A 20,102-nucleotide genomic window follows, 5' to 3' on the forward strand; every position below is an offset into this window, starting at 1 on the left:
AAGAGACTCGAATTTATCCACAGGTAAAACTCAACAACATAAGTTGTTCTGATTTTTTTGGAGTTGAAAGTTCCAAAGGCAACTCAGCCACCTGCACTTCATCACAGGCTGTGACCAGGAGGAATCTCCACTCTCTTGGGCAGGGATGTTGTGGGATGGAGACAGGCCATGCTCCTCTGGCCATGTTTGCCCTTTGCTTTGAAAGGTGCCATTTCAGAAGCCTTCACCCACAAGTTTATCTTGTGTCCTGTCCCAACTGAACTACAAGCTGACAGTGTAACTTCAGTTTACACCTCTGTGTAAAATGCCTTGTCAGTGTTGCCATCTGTATTGGCCCAGAGCTTTTTATGTCCTGAGGGCAGAGTTGCATCACTGAGCCAGACCCCTTAGAGCTAACTTGGTTTGTCTCTGCACAAACAGCTGTTTTCGGGCAGAGGACAGCAGCCTGTAATTCAAAAGCTGAAAAACCTGTGGATTATGACATTTACTGAACATCCTAATTCCCCATAACCAAATCCTATCCTTGCCATAGTTTTAAAGATAGTAAAGTGCCTGCAAAGTACAGGCTCCAAAACTATGTCTTAGTGGCAAATGTAGTAGAAAGATGGCATTAATTTTCTTTTTTAATGTGACCCATGGACAGCTGGGCAGGGTGTTGCAGGAACATTGTCTCCTCAGCATTGTTCCTGCTCCAGCTCTCCTCATTTGCTCATGTCCAATGTTTCTTAGCTACTGAGGCAAACAGATTCAGCACTTTTTTCACTTGATACTTCTGAATGTATTAAGGTAAACTCTTTGCTAATTGGTCATAAATTCATGGGCATTACTGATTTCAGAGCCCTCATTAATTTTCATTTCAGACCATTATAGCAGCAGAGGCATGGTTCACATGATTCTGATATCCACACAGTTTCCTACCAAAGTAGTACTATCAATTAAGTGATCTGAAAGTCCTGGAGAGTTGTAAAGATGTGTTTGGGTTTGTTTTTTTTATTTATTGTATATGACTTATCAAAGCAACATTTATCAACATTTGAGAAGGCATATCAGCACTAGGCAGGAACTGGTCTTTTATACATAAAAGTAGATATTATACAGGAATTTCAGGTAGCATTATCATTAATTGTAGGACAAGATATGCTGCGCTAGACTGTTTAATTAATTGAAATGTATATAAATATTTATAAGCTACGTGTTCATAATTTTAAAGGTATCCAGTAGCATAAGCTCAGGCTATTTTTCTGCATTATCTGAAAGCAGGATGTGTAACCTGTTTACTTGACACCATATTTGTATGTGCAGCCAACTGTGAGTCTCCCAGTGCCTAACTTCTACAGCTCCTTACACCATCCCAAATCTGACTAAAGAGAAGTTAGCCTGAAGCTGGTTTTTGGGGTTTTTTAGCTGTCAGAAGGGCCCCATGAACAGTGTTTGTGTCCATTTCTGCAGCAATGAACTTTTATGTGGAGAACATAGTCATATATAATTTTGTCCATTTGAAGGCTTAACTTATAATATGACAAAGCTTTGGAACCTTGAGGGCTCCTTCTGTTAGGCTCAGCTGGCAGCATCTGGAGGTGGTGACACCTCTCCCTTTTCCCCAGCAAGGGACACTCGTGAGGATAAATTTGGCACAGAATGTTGCAACACAAATGTAAGACAGCAGATTTTATCTAAACATCACCTCATTACTGTCTCCTTTCAGGACAAGTTCAGAGAAGAGGCTGGTGGTGCCTGGGATCCCCCTTTTCACTGGCAGAGCCTGTTAAAACTCTCTTCCTTGGGACAGTCATGAACCTGGTTTCTATGGTGACAGGGATGAACCTGACACTTCAGAGCACAGCTCAGGGAATCACAGTTTCTGTTCACAGTCGCGTACAATTTTTCTTTCTAAAAATGCCACCCTAAAAAAATCTGTAATTTAGAATCCTGGAAGCAACAGCTTAGATTGATCCAAACCCCAGTACACTTCTGGCATGTCTTTTGTCTCCCAGAAGCTGTAGTCCAAGAGAGAAAATCTGTAGGAGCTGTAGGGAAGGGAAAATTGTGGTGATTCCTTTCCCACTAAATGTATCTTCATCTTTCAGCTTGAGAATGAAAAATTAGTAGTGCTGGACCAAAGTGACCCATGTGAGGATATCTGTAAGACCTCATGAATGATGTGCATAGTCTGCTAGAACAAGTTGCACATCCTGTCCCCCAATCCCTGCAAATATACACTAAAATTTTTTCAGCAAATAGAATCAGCTCAGGCTTTTTTTAAAACTTGATAAAGCCAAAAGTGGTTATGGATCTTCTCTCACTGAACTTGAATCTATTAATCTATTAATTAAATTTCAGACTTATAACAATTTCTTTAATTGCATGATGATTATCACTGTAACAAAATAGTAAAAAAAAAATTATACAGGTGGAACAGTCTTTCTGGGCAGATGATTAAAACACAGGGCAATTTAAAAAAAAATATGTCAGAGAATCACACCTGGTTTTTCAACAAGCCCTTTTCTCAGGTGGTAGACTGACATCTCCAGAGATACCTTCAGTTTCATTTGATGTTATCATGATGTTACCTTGTTGAACTCATTCAGATGTCATTCCTGGATTTAATTAAAAGTTTTTGAATGTCACATAATGAAAGTGCAGAACAGATTATCTTGAGCACAGCTATTTTGAATATTAAGCTATGCAGCAATAACACCAGTTTGTGAGAATTTAAAGATCTGCCATAAACAGAAATTAACATTCAAAGAAAATGCAGTGTAATAAAATAGCAGCTTTAATCATGCATAAAATTGAGTTTCTTCCCTCGCTCACACAAAGGAAACCCAGAATAAAATGCTGTGAATGTTGAGAGAGTCAAATTGTATGGTGAGAAGGTTAAGTATAAAAATGCTGTTCAAAATTTCTGATTTAAAAGCTGTCATTTAGAAGGCTGGCTGTTCTCTTAGTGGTAACATGCAAACAGACCTGCAAAATCCTACCAGAATTTTCTGCTTGAATAATTGTGTTTGGATGAGCAAGTAGAATAACATTATCTGAATTCCTACACCATCTTCTTGGGAAGGTATAGACGAATAGATTTTGTGCTGAGTGTCATAAATTCCCTGACAATTTTGCAAGGCTCTGTGTAAATTTTGAACCACAGAAGGAAGGAAAAGACAGGAAAGAAATACGTACCATGACTGGATTCCTTATGCCGCAGTATATTTCAAAAATTAAGTGTAAATAATATGCATATGCTCAATTTTAGATGTAGATATTGGATTTTTTGTGTTTTTGATAAAAACGTGCTTAAAAATTTTAGAGTAATTAAGTACATCAGGAAATTGTGAGAAGATGGACTCTACCTCACCTGTTTAGAATTTTACTGTCCCTGAGAGAGTTAGCTATACTAGTCTAATTTAGTGCTGTTCACAGTTGAACTTCGTGCTATTAATCATGGGAGTTGACTGATTGAATACTCTCCTAGTATCTATGAAAACAAGGAGAACAACTTATATGGTGACTGTTACTGGCTATTCTGCAGAGTCAGAATCACTGGGTACAGTTATTTTATAAACTTTTCGAATGAGACTGTGGGATATGATTGTTGTTGCTGTTCATTAGTTCAGAAGAAAGGCAAGTAGATAAATTGCTAAAATCCAGTGTTCACCTCCCAGTCTAGTTCATAAATCTTCAGTACAGGCAGCTATTTTTGTGCAGGTGGAAAATGTAGTTAATGCTCTGTTTCAGGTCAGAAACTGTTCTTGAAAATTTTATGGAAGATGAGTTTGCATGGATTGAAAACTGTTGGGTTATCTCTTCTCAGATTCACAGGATCAAAAATGCATATATTGATATGCAAGGCAAAGACAGAGTAAAAATTAACACTTAATTCATGATCTATTAGAGTAAGGTTGGCCAAAGGAATTATTAGTCAATAGACAGCCCATTTTGTATGATCATGATTCTGTTATCATGCAAGGTTCTTTCTCAGATCAATAAATTACCTTTTTATAGAGTCTGATGTTCAAGATATAAGAGAGCATTGCAGGACTACATTACTAAAAATGAGCATTAAAAATTAATAAAGCAGGTGGTTTTGTATCTTAAGTAATTTTAGAGCATTTTTGCCCTTTTTAGAAATATACAGTAGTTAATTCCAGTCATCAAAATAATTGTATCTCTCCAATTTAGAGATTTTGTGTTAAGATGTTGTCATGGACCATGTCAAAGGCTTACAAAAGTCCAGATAGATGACATCTGTAACTCTTCCCTTGCCCACTGATGTAGTCTCACTCCATTATAGAAAGTTGCTCAATTGGTTAGGCAAGATTTGTTCTTTGTGAATCCTTGGTTACTTGAGTTGTTTTGTTTGGAAAAATCAGCAGCTCAGCCTCCAGAAGAGCCCCTTCAGAGAGCTAAGTCCTGATTGTCTTGTGGAGGGTAGAGAAAGCGAGTTCTCAGAATAAGCAGAAGTTTGCTTGCTGCTATAGTCCTTGTGCAATCAGCAGCCAGGAGATATTCACTTACGTGCATAGGTTTAACATGTAGACACAAGATTTCTCTATTTTTCTCTCTGGTTATATATGGGTAAGATCACACATGGTTATTGCAACACACTTTGAGCTATCAAAGTTAAAACACAAGTAATAGGAAATGCTTTCAAATTCATAAGTTTCATTAAATTATTCTGTGCTACATTCAATGGCTGCCTCAAAATAATTATTGCATGCAATACATACAGATTACAGTGTGATTTATACCTATGATTATTTTCATATAGTCCCCAAATGTAGAATTTAGTCTAAAGGATGCATATATTATCTGTTGCTGGAAATATACATGTAATAATCCTGACTTCTTTTAAGTTCAAAGCAATTTTTTCTGTTTATATTGGCAAGACAGGTATCATTTTGCCAGTAGATTTTAGCATTTTGGGTATAGTAGGCTCATCCATTGATTATACTCTTAGTGTATGACTATTCAATGACATTTTCCTCAACTAATTTAGGACTCTGAGGTGCATTTCTAGTGGGCACCAGCTTCATCTCATAAGTAGCCTTAAAGTTCATGGAATGAGTTACTGTCCCTTGCTTTAAAATCCTTAATATAAGGAAACAAGAACAAATGATCAAGCAGTAGATATCCTTCTGGCTTTTCACTGTTGCTCGAAAAACTTGACAGAGAGCTTCATTTTGAAGTTACTGATGATCCAAACCAACTATTTCCTAGAGCGTATATAGTAAAACACCTGTTCCTAAGTTAGCCAAATATATAAACACCCTCAGTAACCTTCCCTTCAGATTTTCTGAGATGTGGATAGTTCTTTTCGTAAAGTAACTTTTCTGAATGAAGCAGCTGTGTGTGTGGCCATGCAGTAGTTTTAAACATGACTCTGAAAAGCACATATATTGCAACTTGCTCTATCAAGTACTAAGGGTCCTGTCTTTCTCCAGGGAAGTGTGAAACAGGTAATTCTTTCCCCTTCACCCTCTCATCACTAATACTCCTTTGAAAATGCCACTGTCCTGATCTAAGCTCAAGGCCTTTACTGCTGGATGTATTTTTGAGCCTTCAAGTTTTGAAGTGCATCTTCAGGTCAATCCCTGACATTCGTATTTTGAAATCTCTCAGAGACTTGGCCTTAAATTTCCATCCACACAACTAAATCTCTTGCTCCAGCCTTAGTTATTTTGCAGAATGAGTAGTTCTTACCTTTGCTAGGTCAGAGCTGGCCAGCTGCACTCACATTGTACAATTCCAGACACAGCAAATATCCAATTCCTGCACACTCCCTCTTTACCCTTCCCATGTCCTTGCTGTTTCTCAGTACTCCATATAGCAAACATGACTTTTTTTTTCCCATTGGCATATAAAGCCATTTATATTTATCTTAGATTTGTCCTTTGACTCTACTGATTGGTCTTTTGTCTCTACTGCTTATCAAATGTTCATTCACATTTGTCACATCCAGCCCAGCTAACCCTGGACTGGGAGTTGATTCATTTAAAGCATTGAGAATGTTGAATACCTTAATCTTCCAGTTCTGCCTCAAAAGTCATGCCCCTCATTTCCTCTGTTAGACAACATCATATGTGCATCCGACATTAGTTCTAGCTAGTGTGTGTTGTACATGCACACATCTCCTGCCTGATCCCTACTTTTATCCCTTGACACCTCAACAACACATATAATGCAAACAAAAAATATAGTATTCATTCCTCACAGGTTATGTATGCAAGTGTGCATGCAGGTATGTATTTACATACAGAAGGAAACATTTAGTATTTCTCAGCAGATAGAGTTCAAGCAGTAGGTGAGAGAGATTATTATAATGATGAATTCTTATGATGATGATTAAGTTTTATGATTAAAGCACTGCCAGACCTCTCACTGTCTGTCTAGCTCTCGTGTAGTGTCTGGAAGAGAGCACGTTCCTAACTGAGAAGGTTTTTCTGAGGGTAAGTTGTTAGTACAGGTTCAGATACTGCAGAGATGAAGGTTATAGTAATAAGTAATAAAGAGTATTTTAAATAAGAGCATTATCCTTCCCCTAAAAGGTACTTTGGGTGTCTGCACATGGAATACAAATAGAAATTATCTGCGTAACATGGTTAAACCCAAAAAGTATTAGTTACCAATTATCCCTGATAATGACTATACTGGCTTTTTGAATGGAGTTGATTTTCAGGAGAGCAGTAGCCTTTCTCTCATATGACTTCACCTTGGTTTTCGTTCTGCTGCTTTTGGTGACCTGTTGAGAGGCATCCTTCTTTCAGACTAAGAGACACCTTCTGTGTAGTGACATTAGTATGATGATACCAACAGCTTGTAACGCATGAAGATGCTGTGAGGGGAGAAGTCAAGTGGCATTGGGTGGATGCTGGGTGGAGTGTGAGAGAAGAAGGGCCAGAGGGAGAGCAAGCACATGTTGTACCCATTATTGCCGGTGAGTAGAGGAAAGGCCACAGCCTTAGAAAGCAGGAACTAGAGAGCTGAAAAGCCTTTTCTATTCTACAAGTAAGCATCTCAAGCGATTTTACCCCTTGCTGAAACCTATTTTTTTTTTTTTTTTTAATATATTTTTACCAGGCTGGAAAAGCTCTGTTCCTGATCCTTTTTACAGCAGGCTGTTATGCAAAGAGGTGCAGACTGAATGGTTGTGCACTTACATGTATATTCTGTTTTTCTCTCTGCTATAACCTGTAGCCTCAGCCCACTCAGCTGTGTCATGGACTGGCTTCATCACTCTGTAGAGCAGTGGTTTGTGGGGTATCTTTCAGGGCCTATAAACAGAAATAAAACTACTTCTGACTTTAAGCTTGGCTTTGTGGATGACCTAATTTAGAGAATCAAAATTCCCAGTAGAATGCAGATCTCAGACCAGATGCTGTAAGGTGAATTAACGTACAAAGGTGGACTGAAACTGCGTGGAGGACAGAAGTACTACAGTTCACATTGTGGCTTGGAAACAAGTGTTTTATTATTTGTGCATAAATGTTTTCTTACTATTCAGTGTTAAATACTCCACATTTAATATCTGAAAAAAATAACATTAAATGAAATAATGGTGGTAAGTTGATAGTCTCTGCTTTATCTTCTGCTTTTTAATACAGTAACTTATTTGGAAATCCAGGTACATAAACACTTCTGCCTATGCAAAGGTGTGTGTGTATACACACACACACACAAGTATTTATTCAGTTGTATACATACACATATACTTGCTGTTGCAAGGAGGGCAACAAAGACAGTGTGGCCTTGAGGGGAAGCTGCATGAGGAGCAGCTGAGGTCACTTGGTCTGTTCAGCCTGGAGAAGGGGAGACTGAGGGGAGACCCCATTACAGTTACAATTTCCTTGTGAGGTGAAGCAGAGGGGCAGGCACTGATCTCTTCTGTCTGGTGTCCAGTGACAGGATCTGAGGGAATGGCCTGAAACTGTGTCAGGGGAGAGTTAGGTTGGGTATTAGTAAGAGGTTCTTCTCCCAGAGCATGGTTTGGCACTGGAATGGGCTCCCCAGGGAAGAGGTCACAGGACCGAGCCTGACGGAGCACAAGAGTTACTACAAAACCCTCAGGCACATGGTGTGACTTTTGGGGATGGTTCTGTGCAGGGCCAAGAGTTGGACTTCATGATCCTTTTGGGTCCTGTCTGACCATGCTTATTCTATTGTTCTGTTTAATTTATGGTCTGTCTACATGTATATGTGTAGATGTTTAAACACATGATGCCGGTATCTATATTTTTACTACTTTATTAAGACACACACATATTTGAAAATTATCACCAAAAATTATTTCCTTGTCTCTAGTGCTTACACATTTAAATAACTTCCTTTTTTGATTAATTTAGCAGCAGCAACAGAAGAACCTGAGGTGATTCCAGATCCTGCTAAACAAACAGATCGAGTGGTGAAAATAGCAGGAATAAGTGCTGGAATTCTGGTATTCATCCTACTTCTCCTTGTTGTCATATTGATCGTGAAAAAAAGGTAAGAAAACTATCTGTGCTGATTGATCTTTTTTTTTCCTCTTCCTATCAAACAAGGAGGGGGGATGTTTTTGTTTTTTACAGGTCTTTAGGGAAAAAAAAGAGTTTTGGGACTGGTTTGTCCTTTTGGTCAATTTTTGGATTAGTTTCTTGTGTTTTCTTTTGGTTTTGCTGTGATTCTTATCTTTATATTTAAGATTCCGATAACTATACATTTTCTCGTATTTATTTCTAAGGATTTTTAAGTTGGAGATAGAAGAATGTACAGATTGTTAAAGTGGGTGGAATTGAAATTCATGGTGTCTTTTTTATTTTTTAAAGCAAAGGAAAAATAATAACTTATTGCACTTTTCATGTTTTAACCACTTAATGAATATTATTTTCCCTATGTGGCTCTAATTAGTTATTTGTATGTTATTACCCAACTTGCAAAATAATGTAATTTTATACCTCTATTTATGCTCTTGTAAACCCGGAGTTTTTTCTTAAAAGTCATAGTGCATCACTGTAAAATTATCTAGTGAGTCCTTAGTGCATGAAATTGTTTAAAAGTGTATTAATTTGAGTGAATTTGAATTTTTTTCAGTGCTTTCTTAGACAGTAAGCAATATCGCCATCTTCTGGCATTGTTCAATGCTATTCCTGCATCCCAGTCCTCCTACCTGTAGCAACTTGTGCTATCCTATTGCTTGGTCAGTGTTCCAAAGCCTAGCCTTCCCAGTAGTTGCAACTCTTTTAACCTGGCATAGAAGTCCATACTATGTCCCTATAATTCCGTAGTTATAGTATAGAAACTAATTCCTCTCTCTCCATGCACCCCTCCCTGGTGGTTCCCCTTCACGTGGCACAAGCTGATTTCTCTTGGAGAGAATGAGCCCTTTGCCTTCCCATGGTGTGTGCGTTGCGTTCCCTTGCCTTTTGCAGAAGTTATAATAAAAAGTATTTTTTGTGATTGTTGCATATAATCCTCTGAAATGCAGCTTGCTATTATTTTTATCAATTAAGATCATTCTATATGTTATCATTGCTGGTTTGCATTAGATTTTTTTAATTTATTGCCTTTTTACAATTATCCCTGGAGATATATAACTTGGAGAAGAAACGTCTGCATTAGAAACATTAGGTATGCTTATAGTGTTCTGTGTTAGTTAGCTACATATGTGATTTTTCCCAAAAGTGCTTTTACTTTTCTCTGTTGTTTACCTCTGTGGCTGAGAATTTACACATATGCAAAAGGTCCAACTCATCATGTACAAAAAAGACAAACAGTCAGCCAGTTGTCTTTATTACACGACTGTTGAAAAACAAAAGTGAAGTTGTTTTTCAGCTTTTAGGAGGAAATCTCTATATTGGAGCTTTGTAGCATGGTATGTGCTGGGAAACATCATCTTAGTGAGTGTTACAGTGGTCCCCTTACGTTTAATAGAAAATTCTCTGTGTGTTCACGTGTGTTTGTGTGTGAGAGAGGGACTGTCTAACACTACAGAGTGTCAGTCACTTCCAGATGTGATTGACTAGTTTTGCAAATAACAAACAAACAAATCCATGTGTACATTTTTCCTATAGTTTTTGCCTCTTTCATTCTGAGTCCTATTAGGCTCAAATTTTCGCTATTGAATTGTTTGGCCAAAGTGGGTTAATTATATCTGTGAAGTGATATTTTTAATTTTCCCTTTTCCCCTATTTCCCTCCTCAGAACCTGTGAAGGCAGTATCCTTTTAGAAATTATCATCATCCTATAGCACATAATATTTCTAAACTCCTGTACTATTTTGTATTCTAAATAAGTGAGAAATTAACCTGCTTAATGAATCTTTAATGTTTGGCAATTTTCCATCATGATAGTTTAATTGGTTGTCTGTTGCATATGTTGTAGGTGTGCCATTCTCCTCCACCTCTGCCTTTAGTGAAAATGGGCACTGTTTTTATACCAGCTTTAGTCAAGGTCTCTTAAAAAAACATAGAAAAACTCTGTTCCTGAGTTAAATCAGTCCATCTAGTGAATCAGGCAATTCATATAATGAAGGCAGAAACAGCTGAAATAACTCTGACACCTTCACACATACCAAAACACACTTCACTTAGTTGTGGTGGGACTAAAAACCGATCCGTCTGAATCATCCTCTGTAGTGTACCTATTCAGTGATCCATTATGTAGTATCCCTTTTGGTACCCGAATTAACCACAGCTTATTAGATGGAAAAGTCAATAAAACAATGGTTTCTGCATTTTTATTAGTTTATTAAGTCGTATGCACAGCCACCAGTATCTCAAATCACTGATTAAATGCAGCATTACATTTTATTGAAAAATGGAGTACTAAGCAGTTTTGTTTATGAGCTTGAGATGTTTTAGGCTTCGCCTGATCATTTTGTACAAATTGGTTTGAAGTTTTCCTGAATGAAGCTCTTAACAGCTTTTAAAGACTTCTACTGGAGTAATCAAACCAGCTAAGAAAAGGGATACTGCATCTTTAACAAGCAATGCCATTTTTATTTTTGAAATCATTGTTGGACTATTTCCAAATGTCCTTCATTTCCTTCCATTTGTTTACCTTCCATGTTTTTAATGCTTAGCATGACTACATCAGCATTTCCAATTGTAAGATTTTCAAATAGAAAGCATATGTTTGCATTCAGGAAATGTGTGGTGGATATGCCAGTACACACATATCTGCTGGAAATGTGCAGTTTTCTTTAAAATGTGTGTACTTATATAGCTATGCATAGTACGCATACAAACATATACATATACATATACATCTGTGTACTGATAAATATGTTAAAGTGAATGACAAGAAATTGTTTTCTGATTAAATGTATTTATTAATGTAACCCTATTTTTTGTGACTGAAAAGTAAAAAGCATATCTGCTGCACAAGATTTGTACACAGCTGTTCATTTGTCATGACATCTAGGCGGTAATCATTATATTATGCTGAACTGCATGTTGAAATTACACAATCCATTTAATTTTCAAAATTTTTGGCAATAAGTGAAATCTCAGCATGTAATTTTCTCAAGTGATCTTTCTAAAAAACAAATCATTTTTATACGCTAGGGTTTTTTTAATTTTGGTTTTGTTTTGTTTTTAATTGCATGGCAAAGTAAGGCTAGTTTGTGCATGAGCAAGTTGAAATGCTAACCAAAGAAACATGAGTTTTTTCAACTTTTTTTTTAAACGCACATTTCTCTGCTTTATTGGATGTGACAGAGTCACGCTTTTCATTCACCATTGCTTCTCTTTTTCCACTGTCTGTGATTTGCTTGCCAGGAGGAGCTACTATTCTTACTCCTACTATCTGTAAGTAGAATACGGGTGACTTACTATTTTATGTGTTTTAAAGATGCAGTATCCCTTTTTAAAAAAGAAAAACAGTCTCTATAATTTTTCCAAAGTTTTATTGATAGTTACCTTTCCTTGTTCTCAGGCTTGAAAAATTGCTTGTATCATTGTTCCTGTTATTCTTACCTTGTTGTTTCTTTTTTTTAAAGGGATATTGTATTTCTAACTGTATATTGAGACTTAGCTTTTTGCTACAGTTTTTTTTTCCATAACTACCATTTTAATTTATTATAATCATAATTTAAGTTGAATTATGATTCACAGCAACACATCGCACTAAGGAAAAAAGATCTTTTCCCATTTCCTAGTTAGTGAATTGTGCCAGTAAATCACCACCTGTGTGTTTTCAGAGTATCAATTCAGGAGTGGTCTTGTGTACCATTTTCCTATGCAGGTTGTAGGCAGATGCCAAATGTTTATAAATAGTTTCTGGTCTGCCTCTTCTGAGTTCGAGGTGCTTTGCATACACATTCTTAAGTTGGATCTTATTTTATGACATTGGTTTGTATAAAAGTTCTGCTTCATTGAAGCAAAACTGACTTTTTTGATACTTGCTGACCAAATGAATTTTTGTGAGGACTCTTGACAAATTTGTCTGTGATTGAGCAAGCAGTTACACACATCCTTCATTTTAAATAAACGCATAAAGTGCTTGACTTCAGAGGAGTTCTAAGATGCACTCTATTGCTTTGATGAACTAGTGGTGTCTGATAATGATGCTCTTCCACATTTTTAAGCAGAATTCATTTACTTCTTTAAACAAACTTAAATTTTTTTTTAAAAAGGCTGGTTTAGCTAACTGCCATTCTCTGATTTATTGTGACTAATTATAATTTCCTTGTTAAATAGCAATTGCTTCTACTCAAGATAATTAACCACACAGTTTCATCCAATGATGGAGCACCTTTCCCCTCCAACCACTGTAACACCCACCTGAGCAGATGCACCCAAGTGAATCCTTTAGCAGATAATGAGAATCATTTATGCTTTCTGTCAGCCTCAAGTTCTTTAACCTAATGATTCGCTTAACTATCATGAAGCATAGATTGCACGTGCCTATAGCTGAGTGAGGGAAGGAAAAAAAAAGGAAAGGAAAGGAAAAAGAAGTTGTCAAATCCCAAGGGAGCCCGGAGCCTTTGAACAATAAAGCTGTCCTCCCATTTTCCAGCAGCTTCGGGTTGCGGTGCTACAACACAATAGGCCTTTTTAGGCATTGAAGCAGAGCATAAGAATTAGAAAGTAGCTACTGTAATAAAGTAATAACGTGAAAGCCTTAATAGCTGTTGATTTATTTAGCGTGGCTAGCAGGTTCTGTTACAAAGTGATGCTTCAAAGAAAAGCTTAATATCATTGAGAGATGAGATGTAATAGTCTTTTTGTTCTGTTTCTGAGGTGACGTTAGAAAAAGGTGATCTTCAGTGTATAGAGACTGTTTGAAATGCTTTGAAACTTAAAAAACTACTTTGAACTAGAAATGCTAGTTTTGTGAAGCCTTTGATAGTATTGGGAAGCAGATATAAAGCTCAAGCAGTTTCACTCTTGGAAGTTCTTATGGTCTTCATTTGTTCAACCAGAGGATCACTTGAACTGGCTTCTCTTAAGTTGGAAGGAATGTGTGGAGTAAATGTATAGAATAAAGCATTCAACAGATTTTTTTTATTTTTCGTGTAACAACTGATACAGAACCCCATCAAACAATAGTTTGATTTAAAAAAAGATAAGTTTAGAGACCACCTTTGAGATTTTTTTGTAGTGAGAATGTTACTGAGTAGTAGTTTTCCAACTATTCCATCTGTAGATGGAGCAAAAGAGGGGGGGAATCTGACAAAATAAGGACATGAGTCTGATTGGTGGAAGAATCAACTATTCACAGGAGGGCTTTATCCATCCATATTTTACACTGTGGTACCTCATCATGAACCAAGACTGTTAACTTAAGAGACAGCCCTGTAACATTTTCCTAATTATGCATTAAGTACTTCTTGCCCTACAGAACAGTGTAGGTCCTTTCTGGTGAACTCTCCCAGGATTCAACAAGTACATGGACGGAAAATCTTCACAAAATCCCAGAGTAGTTTCTGTTGGAAGGAACCCTAAAGATCATCTAGTTCCAGACCCCCTGCTGTGGGCAGGGACACCTTCTATCAGATCAGATTTCTCAGAGCCCCATCCCACCTGGCCTTGATCTCGTCCAGAGAGGGGAGGTCCACGGCCTCTCTGAGCAACTGCTGCCAATGTCCCACCTCCTTGACAGTAAAGAATTTCTTCCTAACATCTAATATTATAATATGCAATAAGTATCTAATATTATCCTTTTCTGCTCTTAAAATATGCATGAAATATTTAGAGTTGGCCATCATTTTAGTGAAGAGAAATGTAAGACAAACACTGTCTAAACAATTACCAGAGCATTTGATGGTATTCTATGCAGAAAAAGCTTATGAAGATAAGCTTGTTTCAAACATACATTTTCAAGAGCTCAGTATATTCAGTGATCATTTTGTCTCTTCCATGTGGTGTCAGATTTATCCATCTAAGCAGGTTGGATATATAATGTGTTATAGTCATGGCTTCAGCTGAAACCAGAGAGATTTCAGAACACTTTGATGCCTGTTACAGGTTTCTGCAGAACCAAGGCCCACCTCATGCTGCTCTGCATACTTCCTGCTACTTGAGATATATACTTGAAGTTATAATTCAAATATATTATCTGCTTCCATCTGACTCCTGGAGACAATGAAAATCCCTTCCACTTCTTTCTCAAAAGGGAAGAATTGTGCGATATTTCTGAAGTGTGCACTTTAGGGACACTGGCTGTTAATTTGAGGGGCTTAGTTGTACAGATTAGGTTGGTCTTTAACTGTGATGCAGTCAGAGTGTAAGACTGTTAAAGTCAAATTGCGATGTTCCCAAACTTCATGAAAGGGTAGAATGATAAGGGTGGTTTTGTTTTTCAAAGAACCAAAGTTAAGTTCCAGGACATAGTGTGGTATTATCCTCTTGTATCTTGTATATTGAATGGGCAATACAACCTTTTACATAAAATGTAATATAAATACTTAATATAAATATATATTGAATGATTATGCTTCTTTTATTACTTCATAGGTTTCTTGACTAACAAAGTAATTTAGAAGGTTACATGACTCTTTTTCCCAACAACGCAAGCAAGGGGAATGTATTATCCATTTACAGAATCAAAATAGATATTTAAATGGAGATGGTTGATAAAACTGCATGCACAGATGCTTCTTATTTGTCATTTCAGTTAAAATGTAATTATATTCTCTAATTTGTGTATATTAGTATAATTACTCCACAGGGAAAAAAAAATATTGCCAGACTACAGAAGTAAGCACTTCCATTACAGCATTTGTGTGTGTACAGAAAACACAAGACCATGACTGTTTCATAGCAGGGTGCACAGTTTTATCACACGCTGAAAAAATTGCACACAAGGAAATAAGTCAAACTTATCAGTCACTCAGGATTATGGAGAATGATTACTGTAGACACTAACATTCATCAAATATTAAGGTGGTTTACTTTTTTTTTTTTTTTTCTGGCTGGGCAGTAAACTTGCAAAGAAGCGCAAGGATGCCATGGGAACCACCCGTCAGGAGATGACGCACATGGTGAATGCCATGGACAGGAGTTACGCCGACCAGAGCACTCTGCATGCAGAGGATCCCCTGTCAATCACATTTATGGACTCACATAACTTCAGCCCCAGATGTAAGTAGACAGTTATAAATACTCCAGAGTGTAGGTGAATATAGAAACACAGAAAACAATTCTGCCTTTTAAGGAAAATTTTTTATGCTCCAGGTTTTCCAGGAATGATGGTAAAGCAAAAGGTTGAGTAGGGATGTTTGTATGTTGTCCTTATTTGAATGTGGCAAATTATTTTATTAAATATTTGCATGTGCTTTCACTATGCAATGATATTTGTTTTAGGGAAAGTATCATACTTCTGGAATACCTCAGTTAAAACTTGAAATTGAGTTTTCCCTCATGAGACTATTTAATGCCAGCACGTTAAATATTACTGCACAACACCATGTCTGTAATGAATAATAATATGAGATCCAAATTAATTTCTATTTTTTTGGCAGTAAGGACATTGCAACAGAAGGAAACATTGACAATTTTCATTGCTGTTTGTGGAGTTTAGAAACAAGCTTGTTAATATATCTGCAAATGTGTACTATATTTGTAGTCGTTTTTTGTAGACATGCCAACTGTCTGGTTGGAAAAAGTTTGGGTTTTCTGACTGTTAAGGGTTATAGCTGCCAGTGTTTAGCACTCTTGCCTCCCAACATCTGCACTGTACCTTGCCAAAAGCAAGGTACTCCACTTGCTGACCGAATATTTCAAGACTCGTGTATAAATTACAAAGGCATAAAATTTTGCCATGGAGCTGGTAGGAGCCTGGGCTTCTCACAGCTCCATGGACTTGTGGCTTGGCTTTAAACAGATCTGAGCAGCCTGAGCTGCTTCTGAATTGCCACCTTTTGGGAAAGACTCTCCATATCTCTTCTCATCTCCCATACTGCTTACTGTGCTTGAGCAAAATGCATCCATTAAGGCTCTTAAGCTCTTTCCTGGTTGTTGTAAGGGAAATGGCTTTTGGAGGAGGGTTTATTGATTGGTTTGTTGAAGCTTTCCAAACTGCCAAGTGCTAACATTTTAAGTGTCTCATAACAAATAATAAATGGGAGTATCAGCCTCGTGGTTTTCCTACAGTTTTGGCTGGAACAGTTTGAAAAGTCTACAAAGTTTGATGCCTTATTGGCATTGAAATTTGTGGAGGCAGGATTGCAGAGACAGTTAGATATGGACTGTGATGGTGGATCCCAGACTAAGAATTTATCAGAAATTTACATGGCTGTTAGTGAGCTTGGGCTGCCAGGAACTGAGGCAACCTTTCAGATGGAGTGATGTGATGCCAAGAGTCCATGAGCTCCTGTCATCACAGCTGTCCTGGTTGGTTGGCAAAGAAATTGGACAGTTTCTAGCATCCTAGGAATGTGATTTTTTTTGTGTATTGGAGGGTTTGTTTCTTCTGACCATTTTCTGTACTGAGACAAGTCTTCCAAGATTTCAGGTTTTCCTGCTATGTGACAAAATTTCAGGCAGATTGTTTGAGAAGTGGAGCTTAATTCCATTACAGACACTTTGACGTTATAGTTTTTTGTTCCAGACTGAAACGAAACAAAGCCTGGATTCTGCCATTTCTGTCCAAAACAGTGCATTTATCTCTGCATGGTTCTAGTTGTGATAATAAAAGATAAAATTCTATGAATTTTATTCAGACATCTGCATCTGTGTATCCTGTGATTTTCCTATACTCATTATGAACAATCTCTTTGGTACTGAGCATTAAAAAAGCTATTAACAGTAAAAATGTATATAATTTTTTTTAATTGCCTTGAAAACTTTATAGAAATATCATTTTATTTTGAGATTAGCTATTCAAGTATTTCATGAGAGGATGGTTTTAAAAGGAAAGAAGTGAGTTCTGTGAAAGTGAACCTTTATTGTAAAGTGAAAAAAACAATAGTGAAGGAGGAACCCTTTCAAAAACTAAATTGCATGTAATGTCTTCTTTATTTCATTTCAATAAGGATCTCTTGGCTCTTATCATTACATTTCTAAAGTCTGAAATCACTGCCTTTCATACCTCTTTTATTCAGGATGCTTTCTGGAACTGTATTCATTCTGGTTTTCTATTGTAACAAAATTAATGGAGTTTAGTTATCACTTGGTCATACTCTGAAGTATATTGTTTTTGTTCTTAAAAATACACAAATTAAGGGTAATGTGTTTCTTCATGGGCTTTGTTTTCCTACAGTGCCCAATGATCCACTTGTGCCGACAGCTGTGTTAGGTGAGGACCCTAGTCCTTCATTATCCATCCCTGCATGAGTTCTGTCTCCTTGCATGGTTGAACATTGAAACAGCTTGTTTTATGTAAAACTATGCTGTTGCCAGAAAATAATTTTACACTCAGTTCATCAATTCAGAATTAGACTGACAACAATTTTAGAATAAAAATTATGTCCTCATTAAGAAGTTATTCCTAGTCACTGCTAATTGAAGAGAACATGAGGAAATATGTAAATGGAAAACACTAAAATTTTTTCCCCAGAGCTTTGAAACTGAATTCCAATAAATTGACATGTGAAACTAGAGCTCTATTAAGAGATCTTTAAAAACAAAATTCAGGTCCACATTAACATTTTTTGGCTCCCAAAGTTCAATTTTCCAAGTAACAGGAATGAAAAGAAAAATAGAACACAGAAAAAGTTTCAGAATATCTAAGAGAAAACAACAACTTTCTTTGCATATTCTGAACAGGTACTTCTCTATGCCTATATTAATTACATAATTCAATTAGTATTAGCTAGTAAATTTTTCAGCTTTTTACTTACTTTAAAAAAGAACACAAATTGAAATGGACAGGCTGAATATGTCTATGCTGCATATAACACTGAATGCAGGTTTTAGAGATTTTTTTTCTTTAAAATAAAAAGATAAAAGTACCCAAGTTCTTGGTTGGATAAACTCAATGTGCAGTTTTGAGTTTCAGTCAGTTGCTGTGGTTGTTTTAGGATAAACGACAAAAATCAGAATGTAGATATGAATATAGACATGTTGAAAATTAGATTCCTAGAAGTAAATCTTAAAGGGACCTGGGGGCAAGGAAATCTCTTCTCTGTTTTGAGGAGGGATATTATACATATAATACAGCTTCTTTCTGGAAATTGTCTCATTATGTTTTAAAAATTTGTAGCAAACAGAAATTTTACTCTTGCACTAGAATGTTCCAGTGCCTCAGTCCTCCTTAGTAAGAACAAATTCTGATTTATAGTAGTAATATCTGGGACCGAAAGGTCAATTTTCTGAGTATTATTTACTACTAACTGGGTGTTACTACTAAGTATTAATAATGCTCATCCCTAGTTTTTCCTAATTAGGCTAATCTAGACTAAATTTTCATTGCTGTGGATTTAGTAATTTCCTTTTGAGAGACTCATAGAAAATATGGAAAACTGGCACATTTCTGTCCTTTCAAAACTGACTTTTTCACATTGAAAGGCTCGTGTCCTCAATTATTTCTCTTTTAGTTGAGTTTAACCCAGTTCTTTCACTCATCATCTTGTAGATGGCATTTTCTGAATTTGTTGTCATTATTTTCCTCTGAATGTTTTCCAGCTTTCCAACTCCTAGGTTGAATTTTAAATTGCAGTGCCCCAAATCAGGTAGCATTCTTGGAAGAAATCTTAATGCTGAGCTGAGTAGAATAGGTACCCCCATGCCCCTCTTTTACTGTTTCTGTTAACTGAACTGTATTTTCTCCTTTTTATTGTGTTCATGTTGCATTGAGTTGCCTGTTAAATCCACAGTTATAATTTTCCAGTGCATTACTCCATTTTGTAGTTATATATTTGACTTCCCTTTCCAACACATGCTATTGTTGCATTCACCATTCAATTCACCTTGTTGATTTGCACATTGTCTCCCAAATAATCAAGATAACTTTGTAAATCTGATCCTGTGCTTGTGAAGTGCTCATGGTGCCTTCAGTGGCATACTGCCATGGTATTTTCTGCTGTGGCAGACACAGTCACAGACAGCTGTGAATACTGAGGGCAAGGAACTAACTGAAGAACCCCTTAATAGTTCCTGTCTGCTTTTTCATCCACTGGTAATGATATTCTGGGCATGATAATTTCCTCATATAAGCAAACCATTGATAGTTGGAAGTGGTACTAATTTTCATAGAGTGGACTGAAATAGTGGAGAGGAATGTACAAGTTTTTGGGTACACCATGTAGTAAAAGCTGAGTATCTGTAACCTTGTTCCTTTGGAACTGTATCATTTGGTCTACTCCATTTTAGTAGAGCCTTTGCTTGGCCCAGCATGACAAAATAGTTTTCTTCTGCCTTACTTAGAGAAGAGGAATATTTTATGGGTTCTAAATCATAGAAAATGAGGTTTTTATATGAAACTCTTATTACTTTGTAGCTTGCTAGTTTTCTTTTTCTTCATGTATAAGTTATTAATGCTGCTCTCCATTCTGTGTACATTAGCACTAAGTTGGTATGACAGTTTTGCTTTCCCCAAGTCCCAATTATTACACTGATAGTATAATAATGTGGCCCTTACATTTTTTAAACAGATTTCATTGTTGCCTATTGTGAAGATTTAACAACTTTGAATGTCACTTTCTTTTAGCCATTTTCTAATATAGCCCTGAAATAAATTTCTCATGTTCT

The 20,102-nt window shown here is 36.6% G+C and overlaps 1 protein-coding gene across 3 annotated transcripts in view; it reads left to right on the forward strand.

Moving 5' to 3' along the window:
• The window catches only part of PTPRK (protein tyrosine phosphatase receptor type K), a 383,296-nt gene that overhangs the window by 338,840 nt on the left and 24,354 nt on the right, over window positions 1-20,102 (forward strand). Inside the window, exons 14-17 of one of the 3 annotated variants that reach the window (XM_059467955.1) lie at window positions 8,337-8,475; window positions 11,748-11,777; window positions 15,394-15,554; window positions 17,674-17,709. In XM_059467955.1, the coding sequence (XP_059323938.1) occupies window positions 8,337-8,475; window positions 11,748-11,777; window positions 15,394-15,554; window positions 17,674-17,709 (366 nt within the window). The remainder of the gene's footprint in view (window positions 1-8,336; window positions 8,476-11,747; window positions 11,778-15,393; window positions 15,555-17,673; window positions 17,710-20,102) is intronic. The other 2 variants (XM_059467956.1, XM_059467957.1) reach the window with 2 other exon arrangements.

The sequence above is a fragment of the Ammospiza nelsoni genome, chromosome 3 (genome assembly GCF_027579445.1).
Source record: "Ammospiza nelsoni isolate bAmmNel1 chromosome 3, bAmmNel1.pri, whole genome shotgun sequence".
Classification (NCBI taxonomy): domain Eukaryota; kingdom Metazoa; phylum Chordata; class Aves; order Passeriformes; family Passerellidae; genus Ammospiza; species Ammospiza nelsoni.